The sequence below is a fragment of the Rhinoraja longicauda genome, chromosome 8 (assembly GCF_053455715.1).
Source record: "Rhinoraja longicauda isolate Sanriku21f chromosome 8, sRhiLon1.1, whole genome shotgun sequence".
Classification (NCBI taxonomy): Eukaryota; Metazoa; Chordata; class Chondrichthyes; order Rajiformes; family Arhynchobatidae; genus Rhinoraja; species Rhinoraja longicauda.
The window spans coordinates 12809878-12823624 of record NC_135960.1 but is presented as its reverse complement, the minus strand read 5'-3'; the positions used below and the strand labels follow the sequence as shown (position 1 = coordinate 12823624).

At 43.4% G+C, this 13747-nt stretch overlaps 1 protein-coding gene across 1 annotated transcript in view; it reads left to right on the top strand.

Moving 5' to 3' along the window:
* clasp1a (cytoplasmic linker associated protein 1a) overlaps nt 1-13747 on the top strand; it is a 179052-nt gene that overhangs the window by 141384 nt on the left and 23921 nt on the right. Inside the window, exons 35-37 of the mRNA XM_078403342.1 lie at nt 7541-7657; nt 8117-8267; nt 9100-9346. Coding sequence (XP_078259468.1) covers nt 7541-7657; nt 8117-8267; nt 9100-9346 — 515 coding nt within the window. The remainder of the gene's footprint in view (nt 1-7540; nt 7658-8116; nt 8268-9099; nt 9347-13747) is intronic.

Here is a 13747-nt window from a genome sequence, read left to right as displayed (position 1 = left end):
GTAGAGTAGAGAGTGAGGAAGGATATCCAAGGTTTACAACAAGATCTTTGGAGGGCCAAGGAATAGGAAATGGAATTTAAATCTTGACAAGTATGAGGTGTTGGACTTTGTTATGTCAAACAGGGTGAGACTTGCACAGTAAATGGTCGAGCCCTGGAGATTGTTGCAGACCAGAGATATCTGGGAGTAAAGGTGCATGGTTCCCTGAAAGTGGCGAGTTATGTGAACAGAGTGGTAAAGAGGTGTTTGGCTTGCCTGCCTTCATTGGGAAGGGTATTGGATACAAAAGTTAGAACATCGTGATGCAACTGCACAAGTGTTTGTGAGAGCCCCTTTGGAATATTGCGTGTAGTTGTAGTCACCTAGCTTATAGGTAGGATGTCATTAATTTGAAACGGGTGCAAAAGGGATTCACCAGGATGTTACTAGGCTTGAGTTGTAGCGAGAGGTTGAATGAAGTGGAATTTATTTTCTTTAGAGCTGAGGGGTGACCTTATTGAAGTGTACAAAACCATGAGGAACATGGCAAAGGTTAGCGCTCACATTCTTTTCCTAGGGCAGAGGATTAAAAAACTAAAGGGAGAAGAGATTTGAGAGGATCATTGGGAGCCTCGTTTTCACTCCAAGGTAGTCTGCGCCTGGAATGAGTTGCCGGAGGAAGTTATAGAAGTGATTACAATTACGAATTTTAAAAGACGTATGGACAGATATATGGTTGGGAAGTTTCCTGAGGTATATGGTCCAAATGCACGGTAAATGGGACTAGCCCAGTATGCCAACATGGTCGGCATAGACAAGGTGAACAGAAGGGCCTATTTCTGTGCTGTCCAACTCTAGACTCTATAAAAAGTTTTGGGTGTGGGTTTTTTGGCATGATCGTGTGAAAGGCAGCACAGCAGGTTAAACTGCACGTTTGCACTTGTGCTTATTGATAGAATGTTTCTGAATCTGCTTGCCTTTCACGTCAATGCAGGGTGAAATAATCCTTCCGAAACGGTATGTAGGTTAATTGGCTGGGTAAATGTAAAAATTGTCCCTAGTGGGTGTAGGATAGTGTTAGTGTACGGGGATCACTGGGCGGCACGGACTTGGTGGGCCGAAAAGGCCTGTTTCCGGCTGTATATATATGATATGATATGATATGATATGATAAACAGAGAGAGTGCTAAAGTGCCATTCCAACAATGAATTTGCAAAATCTTTCAAATGCGAAGGCAAAGCATACTGATTACTGCATGCCTTCATATAACAAAATATTTAAGAGCTGGCACTCATTGCATATGTCTAGGAAAATTGCTTTTAAAATAGAGTATTCTAGTTTTGTTTGTTTGGACTTGAATTATGGTTCTCAAGTTGTGCAGCACAATCCTGAGGCATCAATTCTGTAATTAGCAGGTACAAACAAAAAGGGTCTCTCTGGTTCTGGAAAACTTATAGAGCTGCACATCTGTTAGCAGTTGCTGGAATATCTTAAATATTGACGAGCTCTGGTCACGCAGCCAGCTAAAGATTAAAAAAAATAGACTTGAATGTGAACGTACCTTATAAATGAAGCTGGCTGGTTTTGAAAATTGGCACAGTTGAATATATTATGATTGCACTGGCAGTCATAATATTGTTAGTTATACAGAATTTGTTTTCGCTGCCTGACTTTTGTACAAAATATTTATTTAATTTTAGTTGAGTAGGCTGATTAGCATTGTACCCCACGAGAACTAGTTCTATATTTGAGCATTACTATGTTTCAGAATTACAAGTCTCAACGTCTAAATGATCTGAATATAAATCAGTGTGCTTCATGTTTTCCTGAACCTGTTGGCTGAGGAATATACTGCTCAGGCCTTTGAATTCTGAATTCCAATTAAACCATCACCATGTCAAGACTCATCTTCCTGCAGTAAATTTTTAGAGAACATGCTGTGCACTAAATAATTAAATGCTGTGACCTTTGTAATTACTGTTTGTGTAAAAATGTAAACCAGAAACAGTTTCAGGGTCATGGCTTTGATTTCTGATTGAAGGGATGCGTTGGAATGCTGGTGAAATGACTACTCAAACGGATTTTAATAACAAATTGAATTTTATAATGTCTCACTCTATGTTGTGTTGAATTGGTATTCTGGGGCAAAAGAGGCATTACGATCTCTTTATCCTAAATTCATCTGGTTCCCTGGCAGCTAACTTCATCATTAAACAATGTAATGTGGATTCAAGATTCTTAAGGTATTCACGGCCAATATCCTTTCAATATTAGCTGTGGGAAGGGGAGAAATTTTTCACCTGGGGTCTTGTATATCTGCCTTAGCAAGCAAATAGGACCTGGGTTCAAAGACAAATCACTGGATTCTGCAATTCTGACACAGAAGTAAAAATTGCTGAAAATTAGTCTCTGGTGAGAAACAGGCCAATTTAAGTTAATTGGCTTGAAACTGACTCTCGTAACCATGGATACTGCCTATCTTGTTGAATTTATTTCTAATTGTAGGGTACCTAAGGCTAAGATAAGTCAAAGAGCACTTATTGTGACCCTGCATTGGTATATGAGATTCTGTGCAAATCCTGATCTGGGACTTGATAGAGAATTTATCCATCCAATTCTGTCACTGTGTCAATGTCAGCAAGGCAAACTCAACGCCAGCAAGACAAAGGAGATAGTGATCGATTTTAGCAAGCAAAGTGGTACACGTATCCCAGTTTGCATTGATGGTGCCGAAGTAGAGATGGTCGAAATTTTCAAATTCCTCTGAGTCAATATCACCAACAACTTCTCCTGGACTATCCAGATTGAAGCAACGACCAAGAAGGCACACCGGCACCTCTACTTCTTAGAAGGCTTAGGAAGTTTGTCATGTCCCCTGCAACTCTCACCAACTTCTACAGATGCACCATTGAAAGCATTTTATCAGGATGCATCACAGCTTGGTTTGGGAATGGCTCCATCTGTGACTATAAGAAATTGCGGCGAATTGTGGACGCAGCCAAGGCCATCACACAAACCAACCTCCCTTCTATTGATTGTATTTATTCACAAAATGCTGGAGTAACTCAGCAGGTCAGGCAGCATCTCAGGAGAGAAGGAATGGGTGACATTTCGGGTCGAGACCCTTCTTCAGACTGATGTCAGGGGGCGGGACAAAGGAAGGAGACAGGAAGACAGTGGGAGATCTGGGAAGGGGGAGGGGAAGAGAGGGACAGAGGAACTATCTAAAGTTGGAGAAGTCAATGTTCATACCACTGGGCCGCAAGCTGCCCAGGCGAAATATGAGGTGCTGTTCCTCCAATTTCCGGTGGGCCTCACTATGGCACTGGAGGAGGCCCATGACAGCAAGGTCAGAGTGGGATGGGGAGTTGAAGTGCTCAGCCACCGGGAGATCAGGTTGGTTAAGGAGAATTGAGCGAAGGTGTTGAGCGAAGCGATCGCCGATCCTGCGTTTGGTTTCGCCAATGTAAAGAAGTTGACATCTAGAGCAGCGGATGCAATAGATGAGGTTGGAGGAGGTGCAGGTGAACCTCTGTCTCACCTGGAAAGACTGTTTGGGTCCTTGGATGGAGGTGAGGGGGAAGGTAAAGGCACAGGTCTTGCATCTCCTGCAGTTGCAGGGGAAAGTGCCTGGGGATGGGGTGGTTTGGGTAGGAAGGGACGAGTGGACCAGGGAGTTACGGAGGGAACGGTCTCTGCGGAACGCAGAAAGGGGAGGGGCTGCGAAGATGTTGCCAGTGGTGGGGTCCCATTGTAGGTGATGGAAATGTTCGGTTTGTACCAGCATCTGCAGTTATTTTCTTACACTCCCTTCTATTGATTCCATTTAGACCTCACGCTGCCTCGACAAGGCCAGCAGCATAATATAGGACGAGTCGCACCCTGGCCACTTGCTCTTCTCCCCTCTCCCATCAGGCATAGGTACACTTCTTCTTGCGTTTGAGGCAGCAGAAATTATGTAACGCCCTCCAGGCGCTGTAGCCAGTGCAATGTGCTGTTGTCGAGGGCCATGAGGTCTACCCCTCCACTAGGGGGACGGAGGACAGTGCAGTTGAAAATGACGTGCTGCGCTGTTTGCTGGTCTGCTCCACACACGCAAGCTGCTGATGAACGCAACCCCCAACGATGCATGTTGGCGTTGAACCAGCTGACCCCTGTGCGGAGCCGATTCAGGGCGACCCAATCTTTGCGGTGCATGTCCGAGCCGGGTGGGGCTGTGGTGTTTGGTGCGACAGTGAATTGAGGAGGTCGTGAAGTCTGTTCCCAGCTGGTTCTCCATGCTCCTAATATGTTGAAACCGGAGCCACAGAGGGTCGCTGCATGACGGGAGAAAGGGTGACGAGATGACAGGTGTTGAGGTCCCAGTTGCTGTGAATCCTGGGCGAGGTGGTGCTAAGGATGTTTGGCGTCCAATGGAGCCTTGCACACCAGCCTATGAGTGAAGAACTCTCTGCGAAGCATGGCGGGTGCGGTACCTGGCAGGAGATCTGTCGGAGTAGGGCGTAGGCAGCCAGTGATGATCCGTATGGTGTTGTTGAGGGTGGCGTCTAGCTTGCTAGTATGAGTGCTGCGGCACCATGCTGGGGCGGGATACTCAGCAGCGTTGTATAGGTACAGAAGTGTGAAAACGCACACGACCAGATTCAGGGACAGTTTCTTCCCAGCTGTTATCCAGCAAATGAATTATCCTACCACAAGCAGAGAACAGTGACTATCCACCTCTTTGATGTCCCTCGGACTATCCTTGACCAGACTTTGCTGGCTTTATCTTGCACTGAACGTTATTCTCTTATCATGTATCTATACACTGAATGGATTGATTGTAATCGGGTATTGTCTTCCAGCTGACTGGTTAGCACGCAACAAAAGGCTTTTCACTGTACCTTGGTACACGTGACATAAACTGAACTGAACTATGTTAGACTGAGCACCCGTAAAGTTCTAAAATCTAAACTGTTCAGAACCTGAGATCGACATACCATAGAACCACATACATTTATTTATTTTTTAATTCTGCAGAATGATTTTTCTAAGTAAACATGCCCTCTGCTGGCAGTTGGATTTTTGGCAAGTTTGAAGTTGTTGTATTTTCATGTTCTGTACTACCTAAAAGAGTGTGTCATATTTTTACATTGACTATTTGATCAGCCTTCCATCCAAGTAGAATATTGGTGATGTGAGATTTGCTTTGTCTTATCTGATGATACCCAACTGCAAATAATACCCTCCAGTAACTGTCCCACCATTGATGTTTGGCTCACAGGCCTGCAGTTCACTGGCTTGTCCTTGAGACCTTTTTAAATAAAGGACATGAGTAACCCTCCCAATTCGTACCTCATCCGAGGCTAAAGAAGCAAATATCTGCAGAACCCTTATAATTTCTTCCCCAGCTTCCCACAACCCCCTAGTATACATTTGGTCAGTCCTGGGGATTTATCAACCTCAATATGCTTTAAGACTGCCAGTATCACATCTTTTGTAATGTGGATCTGTTCCATAATTAATTTCCTTTAATTTTTTTTCCTTCCATGACCTTCTCCACGGTATATACAGAATCATTTACGGCCTCGCCCATCTCCTGTGGCTCAACGCATCGACAGCCACATTGATCCTTAGGAGCTCCTTTTCTCTTCATACTTACTCATTTTCTCTTAATATATTCGTAGAATTTCTTTGAATTCTTCTTATTAGCCAGATCTATCTCCGCTGTCCAGGTTTCCATTTATTATAGGTGATTGATGATTTTGGATACTATCAGCATTAAATCCATTCCCCTGTTTGTAAAATATAAATAATTCAACGAATTATTCAAAATTTGTGGAAGGTGAATTTTATTTGTTTTTCCCTTCCCCATAATTTTATGTAGGTTTCCTCTGAGAAATGTTTACTTTTGATTGCTGAAAAAATCCTGAATCAGATGGTTGAGGTTCTGGTCCTAAGACAACAAATGTCTTTAAATGTGTAGAATGTGCCCAGAAACGAAGGATGAATCAATAGACAATTTAAGTTCTCAAGGTCTTAAGGTCAGTTTATTGTCACATGTACCAATTAAGGTACAGTGAAATTCGAATTACCATACAGCTATACTAAAAAAAAAGCAACAAGACACACAACTACATAATAGTCAACATAAACATCTGGATTTCCCACATTCCTCACTGTGATGGAAGGAAATAAAGTCCCAATCTACTTCCTTTTTTATTCTCCCACGGTCGGGGCAGTCGAACCATCCACAGTCGAAGTCCCTGCATTGGGGCGGTCAAAGCCCCCGCGTCGGGGCAGTCGAAGCTGCTGCAGTTTGGAGCTCCTGAAGTCGGTCTCTAACCAGAGACCCCCGAGCTCCGCGATGTTAAATTCCGCAGGCTCCTGTGGTTGGAGCTCCAAAGTCGATTCCCGATAGGGATCCCGAGCTCCGTGATGTTAAGTCCGCATGCTCCCACAGTGGAGCTCTCGAAGTTGGTCTCCAGCAAAGGCCACCAACTCCTCGATGTTAGGCCGCAGTGCAGACAGAGATACGAAACGGAAACAAGCCAGGGAACGTCGAGGCAAGAGATTAGAAAAAGTTTCCCCCAACTCCCGTCCCCCCACCCCCCACATAAAACAAGCTAAAGAACACTAAAACCATATATTTAACACATACAAACAAACAACAAAGAAAGAAGGGACAGACAGAGTGCTGGCGAGGCAGCCATTGCTGGTGCCACCCGGTGGATATTAGTTAAGTTTAGAGATACAGCGCGGTAACAGGCCCTTTGGCCCACCAAATCCGCAATGACCAGAGATGCCTGCATGCTAACACTATCCTACACACACTAGGGACAATTTACAATTTTGCCAAGCCAATTAACCTACAAACCTGTATATATTTGGAGTGGGAGGAAACCAGAGATCTCGGAGAAAATCCACGCAGGTCAAGTGGAGAACGTACAAACTCCATACAGACAGCACCCGTAGTCAGGATTGTGGATCGAACCCGGTTAGATATTGGGTTTGTGATTTGATCGACACATTTATGCCTCAGATTCTGTCGTCCAAGTGGCTGATGGATAATTTGCACATAATTTTAATTAGCAATACATGGTGACATTTCCTCTAGAATTTGCTGCTATGCCAGTTTGCAACTATGAACAAACTTTCAAAATACACATTTAAAAAATGAGACTGCAGAACAATAGCCCTTCTTTACATTTAACATTTGTCTTGAATTAAAGCCTAAAAAAGAGAATGAATTTGTACATAATGAGAATTGTTCGATACTCATAGTTAAGAAGAAAAGTATTTCAAACCCCATTCGTACTTATAGTTTTAACATAAATCTGAAATTTTCATTATTTGTGTTGTGCAGTCACTGTTGCCCTATTGTGATCATATGATATTGGCAAGAGTGGGTCAATGTTGCTGCTTGCTTGGATGAGGTGTTCTATGTTTGCTATTCTGCTTCTATTAATGTTCTCAAATTTTTCTTCAGTAAAGCATGTCCAAAAGCCACTCGAAATATGGTTTTCTTTCTCTTTTTTGCCTTTCTCGTTCTTTCTCTTTCTCTGACCACACTGACTGCAGTCGATGCTGGGGTTGGAGTGCTGATGGGCTGTCAAAGCATCCCCACACCCCTTCTCAACCTCACTCCATCCCCACAGTTCCTACTCACAAGAACTTCAGGCGTTCTTACTCGCCCAGGTAACTAACCCCCTATCCACTCTTCAGAATGCCTGTCTCATCATGCGGCTCTTGTTTTGAGCTTTAGCATGGTCTGTTGTATGTTTTGAGTGGCTATAACTTTTGTTTGCCGTAATTCATTCCCATGTTTTTATTAATCTGCATCTTTTTTCAAATAATGACAACTTTGTGCTCGTTCATAAGTGTAAATCATCGCAACTTTGAATGTGCCATCACAGCTGAACATTTTATTCGCAGTGGGGCAGCTGACTGATGAACTGTAAATTTCAATTAATTATTTGTATCTTTTCTGAATAATTGGATGCAGTGCCACATCCCTACATAGACATGATGGACCAATAGCCTCCTTTTGTGCTGTGTCATTCAATGATTCTATGACATGTTTGAACTAATTCATGTACGTTAGACATTTTAACTTAAGAGATTGTAGCTCATTAATCATTGGCTTTTTCCTTGTAGCATGTTGGACTACGACACAGAAAACCTTAACTCCGATGAAATTTATAGCTCTCTTCGAGGGGTCACACAAGCCATCCAGAATTTTAGTTTCCGCAGTCAAGAGGATTTGAATGAACCAATTAAACGAGATGGAAAGAAAGACTGTGATGGTGTAGGTATTCTCTTACTAATTCAGCTTTGGTTATTCGGGGGACTACATGCAGTATGATGAGAGAATGTATTCATTTTTGTCACAATACATTCCAACAAATTTCTAGGGGATTTCAATGTTCAAAATAATACTTTTGTCTGGTTAAAAATATTTAGTATGGAAGAAAATCAATAATAGAGACTATCAGAGGTTTACATATTGCAGTAAACCCCTGATAGTCCCTTCAGAAATCCCAATGGCATCTGACTTACCGGGTAATATTTACAATTTCCACTCACTGGGACTCTGGTTCCCGTGGTCCCCTTTGTTTGCTGGTGCCTAGTCCACTGCCTTTCCTGATTACCCTCGGGTCCTGGTCTCTGAATTTAAACTAACTGTTGCTAATCTTTTCATTTTTATGTATTCGTGGGAACTTTTACATTTTGGGTGTTTCTTCCTAGATTATTCTCGATCTATTTTCCCTCTCACTTTGTTGTATGGCACCTGCTTTCCCTGAAGTATCACACTGACAAAATCCAGAATTCCTGCTTATGAATTCTTGGCTGCAAACCACTGTAGAGTATGTTCATTGTGGACTGCAGCAATTTCCAGCTCCCGTTTACTACAGTCGCTATACATCACCTGCCATGTCCCTCTCTATCTAATTACTTATTTACTTAAATCATTTCCAGTAAAACCTACAGCTCATCCATGTCTAGCAGTCTCTTATTTGAGATTCACAGGCTATCCTTACTACATATTGTGCTAAATAGTATACTGCTGTTTGAGCTATTTTTTTCAAGCCTCTTTTATTCTTTAATTTGTAAATTGAGCCATGCTCTACATGTTGAAGGTATTGCGAGATGGAGGAATTGCATCTCCATCTTCTGACATCCGTGGAGGTGGTGAACACATGGAAGGAGGAAGAACAGCTCTTGACAACAAGACGTCTTTGCTCAATACTCCGCCACCGCGATCATTCTCTGGGCCTCGGACTCGAGAATATAATCCCTATAATTATTCTGATACAATTAATGCATTTGACAAGACAGCACTAAAAGAAGCTATGTTTGATGATGATATGGAACAGTTCCGTGATGGTAAGAATTTGTTTTTATACTGTATAAGTTAACTAGTCTTGACTCCATTTGCAATGCCTGCTATGTAATAATTATTTTTAAAATAATTAAAAGGTGTCAAAAAAGCATGAGTATTAAAACAGATTCTAAAAGGCTTATATTGTGAGTTTTTAAGTAATAGTTTGCTTTCTTAATTAATGTTCAACCTGTTGAGTTGGTGCGTTCATGACTGTTTATCCCAAAACAAAAGTTCAGGATTGTTTACTTAGCATTTAAAATTGACTAACTTTAAGGCAGTGGAAGCTCTCGTTCTATGATTTCGCACTTTTTCACCAAAATTTACTAGACAAAAAAGCTTGGTATTTTAAGAACTTGGCACTAAATTCTGATGATCTGAACTTGTTAACAAGGATCATTAGTTTTTCTCAATTATGTTAGTGTATATCCTTAAGTGCAATCCCAAAGAGGCAATGGTCTAAATAACGGTGCATTTGAATGCATCTACTTTATATTGTGCTTGCGATGCTGGTGCTAGTTCAGGTTCAGAGAAAAGGCCTGAAATGCTGGCAAACCAAGATAAACTGGTTTGACAGTCAGATCTCTTGTCAGGGTAAAAATTAATTCAACAGCTTTACAGTACTGTAAAAATTGGAGTTTCAGAAAGCAATGAGAAGATTCATGCAGTCTTTCAGAAAGGCTCTTTCATATTTATTTTGTAGCTCTGAAATGGTATGTTGAATTAATTTATAGGTAAAAGGTGAATGTGTACAATTCATTGTTTGAAATTTTGCCATTTTTCCAAGTACTGTCTAAGGAATATTGCTTTGCTTTGATGTGATGAATTCTCATTGGATGCAGTTAAGCAAAATTGAAGCGTTAATGTCCAAGATTAGAAATCTTGGGCATTAACCAGTTTTCATTTGCCTACATCTGGAGTTCTACTTAATGTAAATTTTTATCATTCCAAAAGTATTTATTCATTTTTTCTTGAAATAATGCCTTTTCCTCTTCTGGTACTTTTTTTTTGCACAATAAGAGAAGACTGTTTCAGTGCAGTTTGGCAAAGTTTCTATTCTGCAGGATTTGAAGAAGTCTTTGTTGTCACCTGCCATGCACATACACCAGTCTGACATGGTTGCAGCATAACAATTAGGACAAACACAGCCAGGTTCCTCCCTCCCTCGTTTTCCTTTCCCTATTCCTTAAACTCCGGTTACCTTTATTCAGATGGAATGGCTTAATTTAGCAAAGGGTGGGGGGCAGGAGAAGGAATCAAATTTGATGCTTTGTAGTTTGTATTGTTTAGCTACCTGTTTTATTACGTAATATTTTACGTAGCTCTCTTTTGCTATTAATTTCTCATTTGTTCATGGGGAATAGGACTAGATTTGCTTATGAATAGCAACGTTCCACAAATGAATAATTCCTGTTGTTTTAACTGCTACAATTTTCATTTAAAATGAATTCTCCATGTACTAATAAATGCATCCAAATTGTGCCCCATGTCTCATAGCGTAGGCAATCGTTCAATTAAGTTATTGCATACTAGCCGTTGTATCTTCTGTGTAGTTTTCAAATAATATGCCAGAGCCAGGAACAAAGCAGTAGGAACAAAGCACAATTTCAGTGATGTACTCAGGCGGCAGTTGACCAAACAGGATGTAATAGAATGAGGATGCAGGGAATTGCAGATGCTGGAATCTTGAGCAAAACACAAAATGCTGGAGGAATTCAGCGAGTCAGGCAACATCCATGGAGGGAATAGTTCGGTGATGTTTCAGGTCGGAACCTTTCTTCAGACTAACTAAACTCTAGGAAATAGGAAGAATTCTTCATTGCAAGAATGCACAGCAAGAGCTTTCTGCAGTGTAGCCCAATCAAATAGGTAAAGCACATTCAAAAATAGATTTTCTGATTATCTTCACATCACTGTTTGTCATAGAGAGGTGCAGCATGGAGCAGGCACCTTGGCCCACTGAGTCCACACCAACCATCAATCATCATTTCCATTGATGTGTAGAGAGTCCAGTCACTCTACACTTCCATCCCCCACAGGGATGGTCTCGAAGCCCTCCGTTTCTTCCTCGACCGTAGAACCAGCCAATCCCCATCGACCAACACTCCTCCGCCTAGCAGAGCTGGTTCTTACCCTCAACAACTTCTCCTTTGACTCCTCCCACTTCCTCCAAACCAGAGGCGTAGCTATGGGCACTCGCATGGGCCCTAGCTACGCCTGCCTCTTTGTCGGGTACGTCGAACAATCCCTGTTCCAGACGTACACTGGCCCCATCCCCGAACTCTACCTCCGCTACATCGATGACTGCATTGGTGCCACCTCTTGCACCCATGCAGAACTCACTGACTTCATACACTTCACCTCCAATTTCCATCCTGCCCTTAATGACTTAGACGAAGGGATTAAAAGTACCATTAGCAAATTTGCAGATGATACTAAGTTGGGGGGTAGTGTGAATTGTGAGGAAGATGCAATAAGGCTGCAGGGTGACTTGGACAGGTTGTGTGAGTGGGCGGATACATGGCAGATGCAGTTTAATGTAGATAAGTGTGAGGTTATTCACTTTGGAAGCAAGAATAGAAAGGCAGATTATTATCTGAATGGTGTCAAGTTAGGAGGAGGGGGAGTTCAACGAGATCTGGGTGTCCTAGTGCATCAGTCAATGAAAGGAAGCATGCAGGTACAGCAGGCAGTGAAGAAAGCCAATGGAATGTTGGCCTTCGTAACAAGAGGAGTTGAGTATAGGAGCAAAGAGGTCCTTCTACAGTTGTACCGGGCCCTGGTGAGACCACACCTAGAGTACTGTGTGCAGTTTTGGTCTCCAAATTTGAGGAAGGATATTCTTGCTATGGAGGGCGTGCAGCGTAGGTTCACTAGGTTAATTCCCGGAATGGCGGGACTGTCGTATGTTGAAAGGCTGGAGCGATTGGGCTTGTATACACTGGAATTTAGAAGGATGAGGGGGGATCTTATTGAAACATATAAGATAATTAGGGGATTGGACACATTAGAGGCAGATAACATGTTCCCAATGTTGGGGGAGTCCAGAACAAGGGGCCACAGTTTAAGAATAAGGGGTAGGCCATTTAGAACGGAGATGAGGAAGAACTTTTTCAGTCAGAGGGTGGTGAAGGTGTGGAATTCTCTGCCTCAGAAGGCAGTGGAGGCCAGTTCGTTGGATGCTTTCAAGAGAGAGCTGGATAGAGCTCTTAAGGATAGCGGAGTTAGGGGGTATGGGGAGAAGGCAGGAACGGGGTACTGATTGAGAGTGATCAGCCATGATCGCATTGAATGGCGGTGCTGGCTCGAAGGGCTGAATGGCCTACTCCTGCACCTATTGTCTATTGTCTAAATATACCTGGACTATCTCCGACATCTCCCTCCCGTTTCTGGACCTCACCATCTCCATCACAGGAGACAGGCTAGTGACGGACATTTACTATAAACCCACTGACTCGCACAGCTATTTGGACTACACTTCTTCCCACCCGGTCCCCTGCAAAAAGTCTATCCCCTACTCCCAATTCCTCCGTCTACGCCGCATCTGCGCCCGGGATGAGGTGTTTCACACTAGGGTTTCCGAGATGTCCTCGTTCTTCAGGAAACGGGGCTTCCCCTCCTCCATTATAGATGAGGCTCTCACTAGGGTCTCATCTACGTCCCGCAGCTCCACTCTTGCTCCCCCTCCCCCCACTCGCAACAAGGACAGAATCCCCCTCGTTCTCACCTTCCACCCCACCAGCCAGCGGATCCAACATATCATCCACCAACATTTCCGTCACCTACAACGGGACCCCACCACTGGCCATATCTTCCCATCCCCTCCCCTCTCTGCGTTCCGCAGAGACCGTTCCCTCTGTAACTCCCTGGTCCACTCGTCCCTTCCTACCCAAACCACCCCAACCCCGGGCACTTTCCCCTGCAACCGCACGAGATGCAACACCTGTCCCTTTACCTCCCCCCTCAACTCCATCCAAGGACCCAAACAGTCTTTCCAGGTGAGACAAAGGTTCACCTGCACCTCCTCCAACCTCATCTATTGCATCCATTGCTCTAGATGTCAACTCATTTACATCGGCGAAACCAAGCGCAGGCTCGGCGATCGCTTCGCTGAACACATGCGCTCGGTCCGCATTAACAAAACTGATCTCCCGGTGGCCGAGCACTTCAACTCCCCCTCCCATTCCCAGTCTGACCTTTCTGTCATGGGCCTCCTCCAGTGCCATAGTGAGGCCCACCGGAAATTGGAGGAACAGCACCTCATATTTCGCCTGGGCAGTTTGCAGCCCAGTGGTATGAACGTCGACTTCTCCAACTTTAGATAGTCCCTCTGTCCCTCCCTTCCCCTCCCCCTTCCCAGATCTCCCTCTATCTTCCTGTCTCCACCTTTTTTCCTTCCTTTGTCC